The sequence below is a fragment of the Urocampus carinirostris genome, chromosome 3 (assembly GCF_059441175.1).
Source record: "Urocampus carinirostris isolate Australia breed hairy pipefish chromosome 3, RoL_Ucar_1.0, whole genome shotgun sequence".
In the NCBI taxonomy this organism is placed as follows: Eukaryota; Metazoa; Chordata; class Actinopteri; order Syngnathiformes; family Syngnathidae; genus Urocampus; species Urocampus carinirostris.
The window spans coordinates 5,096,138-5,116,329 of record NC_142351.1 but is presented as its reverse complement, the minus strand read 5'-3'; the positions used below and the strand labels follow the sequence as shown (position 1 = coordinate 5,116,329).

Below are 20,192 nucleotides of genomic sequence, written 5' to 3'. Positions count from 1 at the left end.
GCTGACCACCACAAAGGTAAGAAATCCTATTCACAAGATTTCGATAACGCGAACGTACGATTAGCCTGGGTTAGCTTTAAGTTTACGTTAAACATTCAGAGTGTTGGAACGGAGCCCCCTTTCCAATGAACCGCTCACCACTTGTTGTGGAGACCCGGGTGCTAAATGACTTGTAAACAACCTGATTTTTTTATTTTTACACGTTCATGTTAGCGTAATCTTTCGTACGGAAGATACTATAACGCGGACGTACGATTAGCCTGGGTTAGCTTTATGTTTACGTTAAACATTCAAGCTAAACATTCAGGGTGTTGGAACGGATTAAAACGATTTACATTATTTTTAATGGTAAAAATGATTTCGTTGATCGAACAAAACGCTTTTCGAACAGGGTTTTGGAACGGATTATGGTCGAGAACCGAGGTTCCACTGTATATGCGAAGCCGAAACGACGCCACATATATCTTTTTTTTTTTTGGTTCTTGTAGTTTTACCTGCAAAATATATGGTAAATGTCAGTCTCACACGACACCATTGCACTTGTTGACATTAAGAATGATTTATTGAACAAGTCTCATTTTATCACTTGAGGTCCCCTTTAACATATAAATACAAAATAACAATGCCATCAATTGGTACTTTTCAAGAATCCTTTAACAAAAACACCATAATTGTACCTTCCAAAACAACTCACTTTGTATTATATGGTAACCAAATATACATATTAATATCACAGTACACTCTTAACCCAGTCCCGCATAACGTAGCATACCTCACTCTGTTGCTTATGCTAACGGACGACTCACTCGTACTGTTTCACTTTTTGTAAACTTTACAGACATCACAAACAACCTTTACAAACATATTTTCACATATTATCCTCCTCACAGTAAGTGTGTTACCAGGATAAACATCTCACCTGCAAAATAGATGGTAAATGTCAGTCTCACACGACACCATTCACTTGACATTAAGAGTGATTTATTGAACAAGTCTCATTAAATCACATGAGGTCCCGTGAGACTTGCCCCAAATACCCTTTTGTAAAGCAGAAAAAGTGAAGTACCAGTACATCACCACTAGATGAGATAGTCTCACAGGTCAGAGAAGGGGTTTCAAATCTTTATTATACAGCTGGAGAGTCTGCTCACTTCCAGTGAATGAATGTGGGTTTTTTTATGTATTGGCAGTCAGTGGTTGGAAAAAGGTGAGTGGAAATGGTTCTGTTCCTATAGACAGCCTGTATGATATTTGGTCAATTAAGTGTTTTTAAGCTCCCACTTTCATTGAATGTTTGACCACAAACCGAGCAGGCAAAAATCTTCCTGCCAGTGTGGGTTCTTGGGTGTAATTTCGAGTGCAGATATGGATGACTTTTCAACACAAAGTCAACAAGTCAAAGGTTTCTCACAGGTGTGGGTTAGTTGGTGTAATTTCAAGTGTCCTTTTCGGGTGATTTTTTTACCACAATCAGACCAGGCAAAAGGCTTCTCGCCAGTGTGGATTCTTGTGTGTAATTTCTAGTGAGGAGTATGGATGAATTTTTCACCAAAAAGTCGACAAGTTCAAGGTTTCTCGCCAGTGTGGGTTAGTGTGTGTTTTTTTAAGCTCCCACTTGTAGTGAATTTTTGACTGCAAACTGAGCAGGCAAAAGGCTTCTCACCAGTATGAATTCGTGTGTGTATTTTTAAGGTCCCACTTGTAGTGAATCTTTGACCGCAAAATGAACAAGAAAAAGGCTTCTCACCAGTGTGGGTTCTCATGTGTTTCTTTAAGCTCCCACTCTCGGTGAATCTTTGACCGCAAACTGAGCAGGCAAAAGGCTTCTCCCCAGTATGAATTCGTGTGTGTATTTTTAAGCTCCCACTTGTAGTGAATCTTTGACCGCAAACTGAACAAGAAAAAGGCTTCTCACCAGTGTGGGTTAGTTGATGTAATTTCAAGTGTCTATTTAGGGTGAATCTTTTACCACAAACTGAGCAAGAAAAAGGCTTCTCGCCAGTGTGGGTTAGTTGGTGTGATTTCAAGTTTCCATTTCGGCTGAATTTTTTACCACAAACTGAGCAGGCAAAATTCTTCTCGCCAGTGTGGATTCTAGTGTGTATTTTTAAGCTCCCACTTTCGGTGAATTTCTTATCGCAAACTGAGCAGGAAAAACGCTTCTCACCAGTATGGGTTAGTGTGTGTCTTTTTAAGATCCAATTCTCTGTGAATCTTTTACCACAAATTGAGCAGGGGAAAGGCTTCTCCCCAGTGTGGGTTAGTTTGTGTTTTTTAACGCTCCAACAGTCAATGAATCTTTGACCGCAAACAGAGCAGGAAAAAGGCTTCTCGCCAGTGTGGGTTCTAATGTGTACATTCAAGTTTCCTTGACGGGAGAATCGTTTTCCACAAATTGAGCAGGAGAAAGGCTTCTCCCCAGTGTGGGTTTGTGTGTGTAGTTTTAAGACCCCACTGAGGGTGAATCGTTTTCCACAAACTGAACACACAAAAGGCTTCTCCCCAGTATGAATTCGTGTGTGCATTTTTAAGCTCCCACTTATAGTGAATCTTTGACGGCAGATTGAGCAAGAAAAAGGCTTCTCGCCAGTGTGGGTTCTCATGTGTATTTTTAAGCTCCCACTTGTAGTGAATCTTTGACCGCAGACTGAGCAAGAAAAAGGCTTCTCGCCAGTGTGGGTTCTCATGTGTATTTTTAAGCTCCCATTTGTAGTGAATCCTTGACCGCAAACTGAGCAAGAAAAAAGGTTCTCGCCAGTGTGGGTTAGTTGATGTAATTTCAAGTCTCGATTTCTGGTGAATTTTTTACCACAAACTGTGCAGGTGAAGGGCTTCTTGCCAGAGTGGGTTCTGGTGTGCATTTTTAAGCTCCCACTCTCGGTGAATCTTTTACCGCAAACTGAGCAGGCAAAAGGCTTCTCCCCAGTGTGGGTTAGTTGGTGTAATTTCAATTTTCCATTTTGGATGAAATTTTTACCGCAAACTGAGCAAGAATAAGGCTTTTCGCCAGTGTGGGTTCTAGTGTGTACATTCAAGTTTCCTTGTTTGGAGAATTGTTTTCCACAAAATGAGCAGACAAAAGGCTTCTCGCCAGTGTGGGTTCTAATGTGATCCTTTAAACTTCCACTCACGGTAAAACTCTGACCACAAATTGAGCAGGAGAAAGGCTTCTCGCCAGTGTGGGTTCTAATGTGTTTTGTTAAGCCCCCACGATGTGTGAATGTTTTACCGCAAACTGAGCAGGCAACAAGTTTCTCACGAGCATGGAATTTCATATGCAATTTAAATGAAGACTTGCGTGGAAACGTTTTCCCACACTGAGAACATGTGTTACCACCTTCCGACTCCGAGTCGCTTTCAGCGTTTGCAGAGTGGGACGTGTCATCGTCATCCGTTTTCACGTGTTCACGGGAGCTGATGTTTAGAGGTTCCTGCCAACCGTTATCTTCAGGTTGACCTTGATCTTCGACGGTAGAACGGACCCCGGCCACTAGCAAGACTGGAAAATCGTCCTCCTCTTTAACGCGAACAGGCTCCCCGTCCTCTGTCTCTTGCTTAATGTGATAAGGCTTCAGATCTTCCTCCTCCTCCTCAATTTTAACGGCAGGCAACTCTGGTTCCTGCCGCGCAGTAGGAAAATATTTTTGGGTGACGTCTGCAAGACACAAGTCACATTTATTTGTATGGTCCTTATTTCGTTGAGTGCCGTAACATACGTCTTCAAAAGCATTGTCCCCTAGTGCCAAAACGAAAAAAAATTCTAAAGGCTTAGGCGCTGCTGATCAGTAAGTATTAAACTTCTGGGAATTAAATCACGACTAGATGGTAGGAGTGGCTTTGATCAGATTCCTTTATCAACACTTAGTGCCACGTTTTGTTCTTGTATACGCCGTATTACTCAGTATGGCAGAGTGTAGGCGCCGGCGTATATGCCAAATAAGAGCAGTGTGACGAGAAAAGCAAAGATAAGTACCGACTGATAACGGTTCAAATCTTTAATCTTTCTAAAAAAATGACCAAGGGCCTTAGTTGGGATAACGTATCGTAGGACCCTGCGATCACCATGACGACCTGAATCATGTGATCACGTCACCCGAGACATCAGGGGCTGAGAATTCTTGCAAAGTTCATGCATAGGTTTAGTGTTCTTGCAATCAAATGTTATTTTTCAAGCAAAGTGCCCTCGTATTTATGGAAAGTATTGTTTAGATGTTGTAGGTGTCGAAAATATAGATATTAAAAAAAAGCACCGAAGCGAAACTTCTGCTGGAAATGCATCATTTTGCAAGGAGCGATTTTTCTCAGAAGTTTTCCGGGAAACAAGTATTTTCAAAAAAAATTGGCAATGTCATCAAATCAATTAAATCAACTGTTGTCTCATGAAAGATGACTTTTAAAGCTTCTTTTTGGTGTGCCGTATGCCTGTATAGCCACAGAGCTAGATTTTCTATAGGCCTTCAAAAATGAGTCAATATGGCCAACATCGGCTGGCATCGGCACTTCCCATTTGAGAGAAACGTCTGGCACTAATCAGAAACAGTCACAGAGGGCTGCAAAGACCACCACGACAACATCCCATGATCTGAAACCTACGCGAGGGCAAGGAAAAACTAAAAAAAATCCCAGCAAGAGGAAAATGAAGAAACCTTGAGAAGGAGCCACACGATGGAATTGCAAGATTGCAACATCCTTTGCTGTCTGGTAATCCTCAAAGCGGGATGCCACATATGCGGTTCTCAAGGTTTCTTCATTTTCCTCATGTTGAGGTTTTTCAGTTTTTCCTTGCCCTCATGTTGGTTCCAGATCAGGGGTTGGTGTAGTAATAGTCTGAAAAAATAGTCTGTGTAATAACCTGTGAAGCCCTTTAAGACTCTGTATGATTAAGGGCTATACAAATAAAAATGACTTGACTTGACATGAGGTCATCCCCTTGACCAGGCCAAAATGGATGATGCAAGGGCATCAACAGAAAACACTCAGTCAACATCAGTGATTCCCATACCATAGGAAGAGTCTGGCTGGCTGCTGGGGTTTAATTGGTTCCTCCTGGGTTTATAAAAACGTGTATTATTAAAAAAGTAGGATTTGAAATCTCCCATTTTTGGAGGAAACGTCGTTGGGCGTCGCCCCAAAAAATACGCAGAGAGGAGATACGGCAAAAAGGGAACACTCTTTATTGCATTGCTCAAAACAACTCGTGATAACTCGTGATGGTACAAAAGTAACATTCCAGCAGATAGGCGCAATGGAAAACAGCATTAGGTCTCTTTGAACTCGGTTTAGCATTGCTCACACATCCTTAATAGAGAAAGTATTTAAATTTTAAGAAAAACTCACCCCACCTTCAAGTCTAGAATCAAACACATGGTCGTGTAAAATCCGCACACACACGAATAAAGCAAAATCATCACTACAATAACTTTCATCATTTCTTACGTGTAAAAGTATACGTCTTTGAAAAGAATCAGCGTGACAGAAGCCCGGGTCTTATACTACTCGACAGCCGAACGTTAGATGTCAAGTAGTAATATGCCTGTCAGTTCGAATCCCTGAAGCGTGTGCCAAGTATTTTAGAGGAGTGGTTCGTGTAGCGCAAGCCAATGTGTGTGATGATGACATGAGCGGAGTCATTTGAAGCCCCGCAAAACGCGCGTGAAGAGAATGATTTGCTAGCAAAGAGTGTCATTTTGAAATAAAACCGCCAAAGTAACGCTGTACTTTGGAAAATAACGTCTGGAATAAGCACTTTGTTTTACCTTATTTGGCACTTTCACTTGTGACATGAGCACAAACATAAACCGAGTGACACACAGAATAATTCATGCTAAAGCACTCTTTCAGAGAATGATTTACACCCCAATATTTTATTGCATGCACCAAGCACGTTATAAATTATTCTGTCCACGAGATGGCGTCATCGAGGACATGATTCATCTTTAAGCCCCTACATGTGTGTGTGAAAAATTTGCCTGCAGGGCTTCACTGCTTTATAGGGCTTCATTTTGCCATTACTTAACTATCAAGGATGTTGCGGAAACTACAGTGAAAAACCTTGTCTGTTAGCCAAGAAAATAAGGTCCAGTAAAGGAAATAAGTATTTGAACACCCTGCTGTTTTGTTATTTCTCCCGCTTACAAATCATGGAGGGGTCTGAATTTGTCATTGTAGGTGCATGTCCACTGTGAGAGAGATAAACTTAAAAGAAAATTCCAGAAATCACAATGCATGATTTTAGAACAATTTATTTGTTTGAACAGCTGCAAATACGTATCTGAACACCTGTGTGTCATCTAGAATTCTGATTCTGAAAGTCCTGTAGGCCACCCATTAGAAGTCCACCTGCACTCCATGTATCATCCTGAATCAAATGAACCTGTTTGAGTTCGTCAGCTGCATAAAGACACTTGTCCACCCCACACAATCAGTAAGACTTGAACTTGTAACATGGCGAAGACCAAAGGCTGGAAAGGGCTACGGAGCAATTGCCAAGCAACTTGGTGAAAAAAGGTCCACTGTTAGAGCAATCGTTAGAAAATAGGAGAAGCTAAACATGACAGTCAGTCTCAATCGGAGTGAAGCCCCATGCAAGATACCACGTCGTGGGGTCTCGATGATTCTAAGAAAGGTGAGAAATCCGCCCGAAACTACACGACAGGAGATGGTCAATGACCTGAAAAGAGCTGCGACCACCGTTTCCAAGATTACTGTAGGTAATACACTAAGACATCATGATTTGAAATCACGCATGGCAAGAAAGGTCCCCTTGCTTAAACCAGCACATGTCAAGGCCCGTCTTCAGATGGCATATGACCATTTGGGTGATACAGAGGAGTTGTGGGAGAAGGTTTTGTGGTCAGATGAGACCAAAATATAACTTTTTGGTCAGAATTCCACAAATCGTGTTTGGAGAAAGAAGAATGAAGAGAGCAATCCTCAGAACACCATCCCTACTAAGATGCATGGGGGTGGTAGCATCATGCTTTAGGTGTGTTTTTCTGCACATGGGACTGGACGTGTACATTGCATAAAAGAGAGGATGACTGGGGCCATGTATTGTGAGATTTTGGGTATCAACCTCCTCTCCTGAGTCAGAGCATTGAAGATGGGTCGTGGCTGGGTCTTCAAACACGACAATGAAACACTCAGCCAGGAAAACCAAGGAGTGGCTCCGTAAGAAGCATATCAAGGCCCAAAGAGTCTCCAGACCTGAACACAATTGAAAATCTTTTGAGAGAGCTCAATCTCAGAGTTTCTCAGCGACAGCCCAGAAATGTGACTGATCTAGAGAAGATCTGTGAGGATTAGTGGGCCAAGAAATCTCCTGCAGTGTGTGCAAAGCTGGTGAAAGACTACAGGAAACGTTTGACCTCTGTAATAGCAGACACAGGCTACTGCACCAAATATCAGCATTCATTTTCTCAGTTGTTCAAATACTTTTTGCTGCTATATCACACAAATAATTTGTTCAAAAATCATGGATTTTTCTTCTTAGTTTATCTCTCTCACATTGGACATGCACCTACGATGAAAATTTCAGACCCCTCCATGATTTCTAAGTGGGAGATGAAGCAAAATAGCAGGGTGTTCAAATACTTATATTCGTCACTGTATATATTTTGAAAGAATGAGCGAGACAGACGGACCTTACTCGAAGGGAAAGTCCGGTGGACGACGACGGCCAAATACGAGATGTCGAGGACGTTGCAGAAAGTAAAATGACCAACCTGCTCTGTTCAACATAACTCGGAGTATTTTGTAAACAGCTCCTGGTAACTCTGGTTCCTGCCACGCAGTAGGAAGATAATCTTCACCAATGTCTGCAACACACAAGTCAAATCACATTTATTTGTGATGCCTTTATTCAGAGAAACTCACGAAGGGACGCACAGAACACAGCAGGGTTCCTACAGCTTAATGCAATTTAAATTCAAGACTTTTTTAATGCCTTTGAGTGTCAAATTTAAGACAAAGTTGACCAAAAAAAAAAAACCCCACACAATTGAAACAAACAAAAACCACGATATGAATAAGAGGCAATTTTAAACAAATGTTTGTTTGATTTCATTTTTTTAATATGACATTTGGTCCAGTTGAAAACGTTTGATCTGAAAAACAGCACTTACCAGAGTTTAAGACATTTAAGCAGGTTGCAATGGGTGTTGCAAGGGCCTCAGTGCATAATACACAGTCAACCTCAACATTAAATATAGAGTAAGTTATGGAGAGCTCATGCTTCCTGTCTCAAAATTTCAGAAGATGCAGCAGTTTCTACAGTAGCATGCATCTGCTCCAGGTGCCAATCTGAATACTAAGAATGCCCGAACCTTGCAAACTTCTAAGCTCGTCCTTCTCCCTCAAGGACGAGGAAACCAAAGAATGAGGTTACTTTTAAGCTAATAAATATCAGTGTGCCTGAAGTCGAGATTCGAACATTTCCCGTCACGAGGTGTCGGACAGTTCCAAACGCAGGGAACAAGGGATGTGGTGTAAAGAGACGTTTATGTAAACAGCAACAATAAAAGACTCTACCGGCAAGAAGGGGGTGTGGGACTTTGGTAGTAGAGGAGGAGATCTTGAGAGGGAAACTTGAGAGGAGATGTTTGGGTGGCTAGAATCTTGAAAATAAGTTACCTGGTCATACCTTTATAAAAATGCTAGAACTTGCAGGGACAAGGAGGGAAAACTTGGGGAAGTTCTTGGGGAGGAGAGAATCTTGAAAAAGGAAACTTTGGAATACCATTACGAGGACGTTTGAGATTCGTGGCAAGTCTTGAAGTGGAGAAACTAGAACAGTGGGCTTAATGTTCGGTGTCTGGTTGGGAAGAGCCAAGTGGAATGGATTTTTTGGGTGAATACGAGTGGCTTTCATATATAAAGATAGAAAAACGAAACGCTGTCACTCAGAGTCTTCAAACGTCTTGTGTGAGGTCAAAATGGAAAGGAGAGTATCTTTTATCAAGGCGTCCCAAAAAATGTTTTCCGATTGGTCAAACTTTGAGTGTACAATGGTCACCGTGCTGCTGGTGTCCCCATGATACAAGTGTATACGGTCTCTCCTATATGTTTTAAAGAATCAGTGCGAAGAGCCTGGGACTTCTCCGGACCAACCTACAGGGTTAATGCCGCTTTTTCGTGGCCAAATTCAACCACTTTTTAAAGACTTTTAAAGCCAAATTTCAAATTTCTCCAGCACCTGAAGGGGGAAATTACGTGCCGATCAAAAGAACGGAACCTTAGTGTCAGACCCCTTATTTCGCAAACCTAGTCGTTGAAAATTCTAACTTGCAGCCAAAACCCTAGCAAATAACCCTTCACCCCTAACTTCAGACCGAACCCCGTTTCAAACTGTAACCTTAGCCTTACACCTTATGCTAGCTGTAACCCCAGCAGTAACCCTGGTTTTATTTTTTGGAAACCTACATTCAGTTGAGAACCCTAATATGGGGCTCAAACCCTAGTTCATAACCCTCAACTTATACCAAGAGCCAAGAAGATATCCGCATCTACTGTTGCTGAATTGTTTCCCCTTTTAAGTCATTTTGTGCATACTGTTGGATAATAATTAGCCATGTATGCATTAAAGCAACAAAAGCAATCTAAAGAACCGCTTCTGAGACGAAAGGAGCTGTCTAATTTCGGCCAGTCAAGCTGAAAGAGTCGCTTCTCTAAAAAAAGACAGACTTCCTGTCAGCACTACAAAGCAATAAGCTGGGAGGGGCTGCTCCCTCCGTGGGGACTGATGCGCACCCTGTGTGCTGAGGGGGCAGGAGAGACCAAGCTAGTGTCCGATGACATACAGTGGAACCTCGGTTTTCAAACGCCTCTCAGTTCGAACAAATCGGTTCTCGACCAAAAATTTCGAGAAATTCTTGCTTCGCTTTTCGATCAAAAAAATCGAAACTTGAACGCCGGTACGCTAGGGGCGATGCTGAGCGGCGTACGGGTGTAGATTTCCCCCACCCCTCGTGAAGAACTGTTGTCACGTGAGCACGCACTCCTTTTTGCTTTCGTTATTAATATCGGTGAACAGAGTGTTTTAACCCCTAATTATGCCTCGGAAGAAGGTCGGTGCAAGCGGCAAAGTTGCTACAGGTGAAAAAAGAAGAGTAGTGCGTACAACTATTGCATTTGAGAAAGAAATAATAGCAAAATATGAAGAAGATGTGTGAGTTTCCCTTCTTTCGAGGGAATAGAGCATGGCTTCTGCAGACCACCACAAAGGTAAGAAATCCTTTTCATAAATCTATTCTTTATCCTTTATCCGCTCACCACTTGTTGTGGAGATCCGGGTGCTAAATGACGTGTAAACGACCTGATTTTTTTATTTTTACACGTTCATGTTAGCGTAATCTTTCGTACGGAAGATTACGATAACATGAACGTACGATTAGCCTGGGTTAGCTTCATGTTTACGTTCTCGGTAAACATTTAGGGTGTTGGAGACGGATTAAAACGATTTTACATTACTTTTAATGGGAAAAACGATTTTCCGTGATCGACCAAATCGGTTTTCGAACAGGGTTCTGGAACGGATTATGGTCGAGAACTGAGGTTCCACTGTACACAATTATATACGAGATGACGTATACGCTGCCCAGACTGCCCTCATTACTACATCCACTTTTCTTTGGATGGGCAGAGCGTGTCCATGGGTGAGGGACCGGCCACCCTCCACTGGTAACGCCCCTGATGTCAAGGATGTAGCAAAAGCGAAAATGACGGACCTGCCCCGAGCTGCTTGGAAACAGCGTCCGGTCGTCGACGTTCTCGCTCGATCTCCTCCTTGGCTCCCCGAAGCTTCTCTGGAAGAGATCCTTCCTCACTGGAGCACATTTTCTTCGCGTTTGAAGCTCAACCAAAAAACGCCACGAGGTGTCGCTCCAACTCGGGAGTAAAAAGGACAAACCTTCGAAAAGGACCGCAAAGTGATACTTCTGTCAAGCTTATGTAGTTTTAAGTTGACTACAGGATTTTTGGTAGTTTTCTCGACATTTTCTTGTTCGGCGGTGGTGCGGCAGCCATGACAGCTTCTCCTTCCAAACCCAGCCGCAATGAATTGTGGGACACAGATAAAAACAGATGACTGGATAGTTCGGCGTGCTGTAGCAGCCCGCTAACAAGCGTCCCTACGTGGCGGCCATTTTGGTCGGGGCAACTTTGCGCAATGGATGTACATTGAAAAGAAATCACAACCTGCTCATTGTAAAACTGATTTTAATGCGGGTAACATTTTGTTATCAACGTCAACACTTGTTCTTTTTACAGAAAATTAACTTAAAAAATATTTAAAAACTAAAAAAATGCTTCTGAAAAAAAACAATTTAAAAACCATCATAGAAGTTAAAATTTAACACTGTGTTACAGGTGTCATAATAACTTTACTTTTGTTGAAATTTCTGCTGAAATATGTTTTTATAGTTTGTGTTTAAGTGTTCTGCAATGACAAGTCCAACAGCGCCACCTGCTGGTATGGGGTAAGGTTTAGTTTAGCCTTCGGTTTTATGACCGAAATGCGGATATTGTTAGCAGTCTCCAGCGTGCTGCTAACGGTAAGCCACAATCTTTTGGTGCTCTGCAAAAAATGAACCGACAACATTAAAACCACAACTGACAAATCTCGCAACATACACAATACTGTAATTGATATTGTCAAGCTGTTTGGATTTATTTTCATTTTGTTTCTGTCTCCATTACATTAGTTTTGCGGTACGTTGTACTAAAATGCTAATTCCCCTTATAGATGTTGAAAGCCAGCGGAGGTGTTAACCACATGGTGTATGTTGTCGCTCATTGCAGGGAAATTGTTTCCGTTTTTACACTCGTTATTTTGTATTTTCCCAAAGATATAAAAAGGATGATGTTGGTTAAAATTCAGATTAAAAAATATGTTGAATTCATTGCAAACGTTAAAACCACTATACGATCACTTGTTAAAAGTATCTTGTTAAAATGTATGCAAAAATTATTGTAATGGCTGATTTTGTGAACTGTATTGTATTTCAACTCAATAGAAAACTGATATGTTTAGAGCAGTCTCCAGCGCGCTGCTAACGATGTTGAAAGCCAGCGGAGGTGCTAACTGTTAAGGATATGACAGAGTGTGCAGTTTCCTCATGCGTGAGAAGATAAGCAGGACATTGTGGTTCAGCCTTTAAGAATATTTATTCTTAACAGCAAGCAAACAAGAACACGGCTTCATTCAATCCACATGGCAACCAACAATCGGCAAAAATATGGTGCGTGCGTAACGTCACATAATGTAAAACTTGTTAACGCAATATCACGAGTAAGAGCGCCATGAAATTGCCAATCTTAACACTAACCGCATGGTGTGTGTATGTTGTGTCGCTCATTGCAGCAACTGTAATAAAAGCCTCATCATCCAGTCCAGCCTGAATTTGGATCCTTGGTGGGACAGGTACACCGTGGTTATTTATATATATATATATATATATATATATATATATATATTCTAACTATAAAAATGTACCAAACATTTACCAAAATGTTCGAATTAGTCATCTGACTCTATTAACAAAACACGACCTACATTTACCGAACAATCATGCGTGCTCTTTTGTAGAGAGAATAAAATAAAATAATCAAACAGTCTGCAATTCCGCACGGGGGCGGGTTTGTTCACAACAGCAGATGTAAGTGTGCCCTCCGGAGATAACTCTCCCACCCCGATTTTTCCAGGATCATTTATAAATTTCAACAAACATATCAAAAGACATCCCAACCTTCTCCAATTTGCTATATGTGTCTGCAACTAGCTTTACCTTTCCTCTCATTGGCCATCTTCTCCCCTCACAATGGCGCGCCGGCTCCTTCCAAGGGCGTGCCAGAGAATCCCCACGTGGGCTCCACCTCCTCGCCTCGATGTCTGGACCCCTTTCAAGTGTTAATCCCCCTTCCAAGATGACCAGGGTGGAATAGATTTTGCATTGACTTACAATACACAAAAGACTGTCGAGCATTGATCATGAAGGATAAAACACAATATATTTTCAGCTTTAAATGATCGATTACGTAGTTTATTGATATAGATAATGATTGATCATTCCAGAAGAAAAATAACATCGACCCACAAACAATGCACGCAGTTTGATTTTTTTAAACTATGATTTATTCAAATGACAAAGAAAATTGAATCAAACGAAAGAATAAAGCACATTGTTGACACAAGCACTCGGTCTTAGCAAGGGGAAAGGTGGAAGAAATGATGCAACAGGTTAACAGTACTGGTCAATGAACCCGGTTTCGAAATAAGACTCATTTAAATGATCAGGGATTGCTTTCATAGCGTTCCAAAATGGGATATTTGCCCAAAACACCCAAGAGGTTGTTGCACTCATCCTTTTCGTGTACTTTGAAGAACAAAAAGTCCCTCAGGGGAGGGGTGTGTGAGAAGCAGCGCATGGCCAACCATGGAGATGAAGAAATAAAGGTTCCTATCTCTTTTGGCGGTGGACTTCACAGGGATTGTTCTCATCCGGACGACAGGGACGGAGAGAACCACAGGCTCTCCAAGCTTTGTGGCTCTGGTGAGAACAGGCCCCAACCATGAGGACCAAGGTCGGCGATCTTATTGTTATAATTATTATAATTGTTGATAACAGGCACCTTTTAATGCAGACACACGATGAAATAAATCATCTATCAAGAAACATGACATATATGCAAATCATTAATCTTTTGAATTAATATGAAGACTTCAAATCTTTATTGTACAGCAGGAGAGTCTTCTCACTTCCTAAGAATGAATGTGGGTTTTTTGATGTGTTGGCATGGTCAGTGGTTGGAAAAAGGTGAGGGGAAATGGTTTTGTGGCGGTTATAGAATAGAATAGAATATACCTTTATTGTCATTGTTACAAATGGGCTAACATATTGTGACAACGAAATAGGGCATGACACTCCAGTTTTACACATTCAGTGAGGTATGAGCAAGAAGATAAAGGAACAGAGAAGATAATGTTTTAAGACAAGGGGGATAAGGCTATAGTTATAATTTACATGGTATTTACACAAGAAATGTCGGCATGTGGGATGTTACATACAGGGTTGTCGTGATAACGTTGGTATCGTAACGGTTGTGCAATATATGTTCCTAGAGACAGCCTTTGGGATACTTGGTCAAATAAGTGTTTTCAAGCCCCCACTTACAGTGAATGTTTGACCACAAACCGAGCAGGCAAAAGTGTTCTCGCCAGTGTGAGTTCTTGTGTGTAATTTCTAGCGCCGATATGGAAGATTTTTTCACCACATAGTCAACAGGTTCAAGGCTTCTCGTCAGTGTGGGTTCGAATGTGTGCCTTTAGGCTTTCAGTTCTAGTGAATCTTTGATAGCAAAATGAGCAAGAAAAAGGCTTCTCGCCAGTGTGGGTTTTTAGGTGTAATTTCAATAGTGAATTTCGGGTGAATCTTTTATCACAAACTGAGCAAGAAAAAGGCTTCTCGCCAGTGTGGGTTAATTGGTGTAATTTCACGTGTCCATGTTGGGTGAATTTTTGACCGCAAACTGAGCAAGAAAAAGGCTTCTCGCCAGTGTGGGTTAGTTGGTGTGATTTTAAGTTGCAATTATTTGTGAATCGTTTTCCACAAACTGAACAGGCGAAAGGCCTCTCGCCACTGTGGGTTCTGGAGTGCCTTTTTAAGCTCCCACTCCCTGTGAATGTTTTACCACAAACTGAGCAAGAAAAAGGCTTCTCGCCAGTGTGGATTACTTGATGTAATTTCAATACTTGATTTTGGATGAATTTTTTCCCGCAAATTGAGCAGGCGAAAGGCTTCTCACCAGTGTGAGTTCTAGTGTGTTTTTTTAAACTCCCACTGTCAAAGAATCTTCTATCACAAACTGAGCAAGAAAAAGGCCTCTCGCCAGTGTGGGTTAGTTGGTGTGATTTCAAGCTTCCATTTTGGGTGAATTTTTGACCACAAACTGAGCAGGCAAAAGGCTTCTCGCCAGTGTGGGTTAGTTGGTGTGATTTCAAGTGTCCATTTTTGGTGAATTTTTTATCGCAGACTGAGCAGGCGAAAGGCTTCTCGCCAGTATGGGTTCTGGTGTGCATTTTTAAGCTCCCATTTGTAGTGAATCCTTGACCGCAAACTGAGCAAGAAAAAGGCCTCTCGCCAGTGTGGGTTAGTTGGTGCGATTTTAAGTTGCAATTATTTGTGAATCGTTTTCCACAAACTGAGCAGGCGAAAGGCTTCTCGCCAGTATGGGTTCTGGTGTGCATTTTTAAGCTCCCATTTGTAGTGAATCCTTGACCGCAAACTGAGCAAGAAAAAGGCTTCTCGCCAGTGTGGGTTACGTGATGTAATTTTAATAGTCGATTTTGGGTGAATTTCTTCCCGCAAACTGAGCAAGAAAAAGGCTTCTCGCCAGTGTGGGTTACGTGATGTAATTTTAATAGTCGATTTTGGGTGAATTTCTTCCCGCAAACTGAGCAAGAAAAAGGCTTCTCGCCAGTGTGGGTTCTGGAGTGCATTTTTAAGCTCCCACTCCGTGTGAATGTTTGACCACAAACTGAGCAGGCAAAAGGCTTCTCGCCAGTGTGGGTTAGTTGGTGTGATTTCAAGTATCCATTTTGGGTGAATTTTTGACCGCAAACTGAGCAGGCGAAAAGCTTCTCGCCAGTATGGTTTCTGGTGTGCATTTTTAAGCTCCCATTTGTAGTGAATCCTTGACCGCAAACTGAGCAAGAGAAAGGCCTCTCGCCAGTGTGGGTTCTGGAGTGCATTTTTAAGCTCCCACTCTGTGTGAATGTTTGACCACAAACTGAGCAGGCAAAAGGCTTCTCGCCAGTGTGGGTTAGTTGGTGTGATTTCAAGTGTCCATTTTTGGTGAATTTTTTATCGCAGACTGAGCAGGCGAAAGGCTTCTCGCCAGTATGGGTTCTGGTGTGCATTTTTAAGCTCCCATTTGTAGTGAATCCTTGACCGCAAACTGAGCAAGGAAAAGGCCTCTCGCCAGTGTGGGTTAGTTGGTGCGATTTTAAGTTGAGATTATTTGTGAATCGTTTTCCACAAACTGAGCAGGCGAAAGGCTTCTCGCCAGTGTGGATTAGTTGGTGTGATTTCAAGTGTCCATTTTTGGTGAATTTTTTATCGCAGACTGAGCAGGCGAAAAGCTTCTCGCCAGTATGGGTTCTGGTGTGCACTTTTAAGCTCCCATTTGTAGTGAATCTTTGACCGCAAACTGAGCAAGAAAAAGGCTTCTCGCCAGTGTGGGTTACGTGATGTAATTTTAATAGTCGATTTTGGGTGAATTTCTTCCCGCAAACTGAGCAAGAAAAAGGCTCCTCGCCAGCGTGGGTCAGTTCGTGTAATTTCAATTGTCCATTTTGGGTGAATTTTCTACCGCAAACTGAGCAAGAAAAAGGCTTCTCGTCTGTGTGGGTTAGTGTGTGTGTTTTTAAGTCCTTATTCTGAGAAAATCGTTTTCCACAAATTGAGCAGGCAAAAGGCTTCTCTCCAGCGTGGAATTTCATATGCAATTTCATAGAAGACTTGCGTCGAAACGTTTTCCCACACTGAGAAAATGTGTTACCACCTTCCGACTGCGAGTCACTTTCAGCGTTTGCAGAGTGAGACGTGTCGTCGTCATCCGTTTCCACGTGTTGACGGGAGCTGATGCTTCGAGGCTCCCGCCAACCGTTATCTTCAGGTTGACCTTGATCTTCAAACTCTAGTTCCTGCCGTGCAGTAGGAAGATATTCTTGGCTGACGTCTGCAAGACACAAGTCACATTTATTTATATTGCCTTTCACTCGGTCAGTGCTGTAATGTACGTTTTCAAAAGCATTGTCCCCGAGTGCCAAAACGTAAACAAATTCTGCAGGCTTAGGCACTGCTAATCAGTAAGTATTAGTCCTCTGGGAATTAAATCAGTATGATAAATAACCACTACATGCCAAGAGTGGCTTTGATCAGTGCTGCGTCCCATTCTTGTAATGAAATGATCTGCATTTATATAGCGCTTTTCAAGTCAAGACTTCCCAAAGCGCTTTACAGTGTGCTTCACATTTCCCAACAGCAACCGTGCAGCTGTAAGGCGCTACCCTGCATATTGGGGGTATTAGGGGTTCAGTGTCTTACCCAAGGACACTTCGACATGTAACACGGAGGAGCCGGGATTCGAACTGGGATCTATTGATCCCAAGACGAGCGCTCTACCTCCTGAGCCACTGCTCACTTTCCCTCGCTATTCGCCCTAGTCACTTGGTTTTGTGCGTCCAAGTGTAATGTGTCCCAATACTCTCAAGACCGAGGGAGAAGTCCCCTTCAACCCACAAAATAACCCCTTCAGATGGAGGGAGGTCAGGAGCTGACTTGGAACAAAGTGACTTCCCAGAAGACTTTGCGAATTCTAAATATCAACGTTTGAAAGGGTAGTGGGATTGTGGACGCGTTCTTAAGGATGGGCTGGGCACCCGTATGATGCGGCAGGGGTAAACCATTGAAAGCTGTCGGGCCCTGCCGTTGAACAGAAGAGTGTGTTGTGTCACCCTGACCCGAGTGACATGGCCGCTTTCTGGTGTCCCGTTTCATCTGGAGGGACGAACGCATGAGCAACTTGGGTGCCGAGGTGCCCAACTTGTTTGGGTATTTGGGCAATTGGGTTGGCCATGGTCCCAAAAATTTTGTGTGCGGTTTTTTTTTTCCTTTTTATTTTCTTTTTATTTCATATGTTTGTCTCGCTGTCGGTCACCCCTCTTGAGGGATATGACCAAGGTAGGTAGATAGATAGATAGAAATATCAACAAACAAGGCTGGAAAGGAACCGCGCAAAAGTCTATTTTCACAACTAGGAATGTATTTGCGACAAATTATATTAAGAATTCTTAGTTAGACATAAATGCAATGGATACCTTATTTTTGCATTGAAACAGGAACATTGCAAAATCGCTACTTTACACAGTGCACAAATCTACCGAAAGAGCCACAAAACTCTTCGCACTCCAAACCGTAGAGTGTAATAATTGTGGAGAAAATCACGGTTTAGCCTTTCCCTGTTTTTATCTTCAACGAGTCGTGCCTTTACATCTACATGGCCAGTCGCTGAAGCAGAATAGTCACAGTGATACAGTCGTATGCAAAAGTTTGGGCACCCCTGACTATTTTCAAGATTTTCCTTTATAAATCATTGGTTGTTCGGATCAGCAATTTCAGTTAAATATAACAAATAGCAGACAAACACAGTGACATCTGAGAAGTGAAATGAAGTTCATAGAATTTACAGAAAATGTGCAATAATTGCTTGAACAAAAGTAGGCAGGTGCATAAATGCGGGCACCCCAACAGAAGAATTACATCAATATTTAGTAGATCCTCCTTTAACAACGTTTTCTACAGCTTCCAATGAGGACTGAATTCTTGTGGAAGGTGTTTTGACCATTCTTCTTTACAAAACATCTCCATTTCAGGTCAGGTTTGATGGTTTCCGAGCATGGAAAGTCCGCTTTAAATCACACCAAAGTTTTTCAATAATATTGAGGTCTGGGGACTGAGATGGCCATTCCAGACATTGTATTTGTTCCTCTGTATGAATTCCATAGAATAATTTGAGCATTGTTTGGGGTTGTTGTCTTGTTGAAGTGTCCAGGCCTGGCGCAACTTCAGCTTTGTCACTGATTCTAGAACTTTGTTGGCAAGAATCTGCTGATACTGACTGGAATCTATTCGACCTCCAACTTTAACAAGATTGTCAGTACCTGCACTGGCCACACAGCCCCACAGCATGATGAAACCACCACCAAATTTTACTGTGGGTAGCAAGTGTTTGTCTTGGAATGCTGTGTTCTTCTTCCTCCATGCATACCGCTCCTTGTTATGTCCAGATAACTCAATTTTAGTTTCATCAGTCCACAGCACCATATTCCAAAATATAGCTGGCTTGTCCAAATGTGCTTTAGTATACCTCAAGCGACTCTGTTTGTGGCATGTTCGCAGAAAAGGCTCTTGCCGCATTACTCTCCCATACAGCATCTCTTTGTGCAAAGTGCGCTAAATAGTTGAACGATGCCCCGGAACCCATCACTTTTCACAGGTAAAATGAACACTGTTAACTCAAGACTCTGTCCCTTTTATGAAAACAAATGCAACAGTGCAGGTTTTCAGCCTGTTAAGTTCAAACCTTTTGTGGAACGATGCACAAGTGAGGTAACGGGACTTAAGGTCTTTGACTCAACATTTCAGGAATAAAGTGCAAAAATGAGATGCACAGATGAGAAAAATTGGCTTAGAGTGGATACAGCAACAGACCAGCTTAATATATCTTTTGAAGAATTTGGGACTTGTCACTAGGGCTACACGATTTTAGAAAAAAAAAAACAACGTTATTGCATTTTCGATGCGATTTTCGATTTGAAAAGAAAAGTGCATTTTCTGTGCTAAGTGCATTTTTCAGGGAAAACAAACATTGTGACGTGCAAATATGACTCGAGATGACATACTTGGAGACCAACTTGGGAGACTGCGCCCCTCGGGTGTGAAAATACACGTCAAAATACTGAAGCTGTGCCTGGTTTTGAAACCAAATGTTGCGCCACCATGATGACCACATAACAGAATGCAAATGTTGTCTGCTTCACTTTGTGCGTCGCTACGCGTCGACGTCAATTTCTCGACAATTCGGTCAAGGGGAAAGAAAATAGACGGTGATCGCTGAAGTGAAAAAGATTTGCGACTATGAACAATATTCACCGTTAGGCAAATATGTCGTATTCGTAACAGCTCTAGCGCACGTGACTGGTTTAGAAATAAGGTACGTAGTTTGAAAGAATGAGCGAGACAGAAGCCCGGACCTTTTTTTAAAAGGAAAGTATGGTGGACGTCGACGGACAAATTCGAGATGTGAAGTGTTGTGGAGAGTAGATAATAACTAAGTTTAAGGAAAGTTGAACCTGAAATGAACTTGAAGCAAACAGTCTTGGATATGACAATATCCTATTGTGTGTAGACATCTGGCGGAGGTCATTAGCCGGGGGCGGGCAACCATCACGAGTTATTTTGAGCAATACAATAAGGAGCGTTCCCTTTTTGCCATATCTCCTCTCTGCGTATTTTTTGGGGCGACGCCCCACGACATTCCCGCCAAAATAAGGACGTTGCAGAAAGTAACACGACCAACCTGCTCTGTTCAACACAACTTGGAGTATCTTGTAAACAGGTCCTGGCAACTCTGGT

General features: G+C 42.1%; 2 protein-coding genes across 2 annotated transcripts; both read right to left on the bottom strand.

Moving 5' to 3' along the window:
* Positions 1 to 1,227: 1,227 nt before the first annotated feature.
* On the bottom strand, positions 1,228 to 10,833 carry LOC148368436 (uncharacterized). The gene is made up of 2 exons (XM_088329702.1): positions 10,725 to 10,833; positions 1,228 to 3,655 (listed from the first exon to the last, which is right to left on the bottom strand). The coding sequence occupies exons 1-2, from the start codon at positions 10,831 to 10,833 to the stop codon at positions 1,566 to 1,568; spliced, it is 2,199 nt and encodes a 732-aa protein (XP_088185828.1). The 3' UTR covers positions 1,228 to 1,565.
* A 2,370-nt stretch (positions 10,834 to 13,203) lies between these two features.
* On the bottom strand, positions 13,204 to 15,999 carry LOC148368435 (uncharacterized). The gene has a single exon (XM_088330446.1). The coding sequence runs from the start codon at positions 15,911 to 15,913 to the stop codon at positions 14,282 to 14,284; it is 1,632 nt and encodes a 543-aa protein (XP_088186572.1). The 5' UTR covers positions 15,914 to 15,999; the 3' UTR covers positions 13,204 to 14,281.
* Between the last annotated feature and the right edge of the window lie 4,193 nt (positions 16,000 to 20,192).

Bases quoted from the DNA above. Each gene is read 5' to 3' on its own strand.
- LOC148368436 (XM_088329702.1), bottom strand. From the start codon at position 10,833: ATGTGCTCCAGTGAGGAAGGATCTCTTCCAGAGAAGCTTCGGGGAGCC. The intron at 3,656-10,724 runs GTCCGTCATTTT...TGTGTCTTGCAG, and splicing joins TTCCAAGCAGCTCGGGGCAG to ACGTCACCCAAAAATATTTT.
- LOC148368435 (XM_088330446.1), bottom strand. From the start codon at position 15,913: ATGCACACCAGAACCCATACTGGCGAGAAGCCTTTCGCCTGCTCAGTC.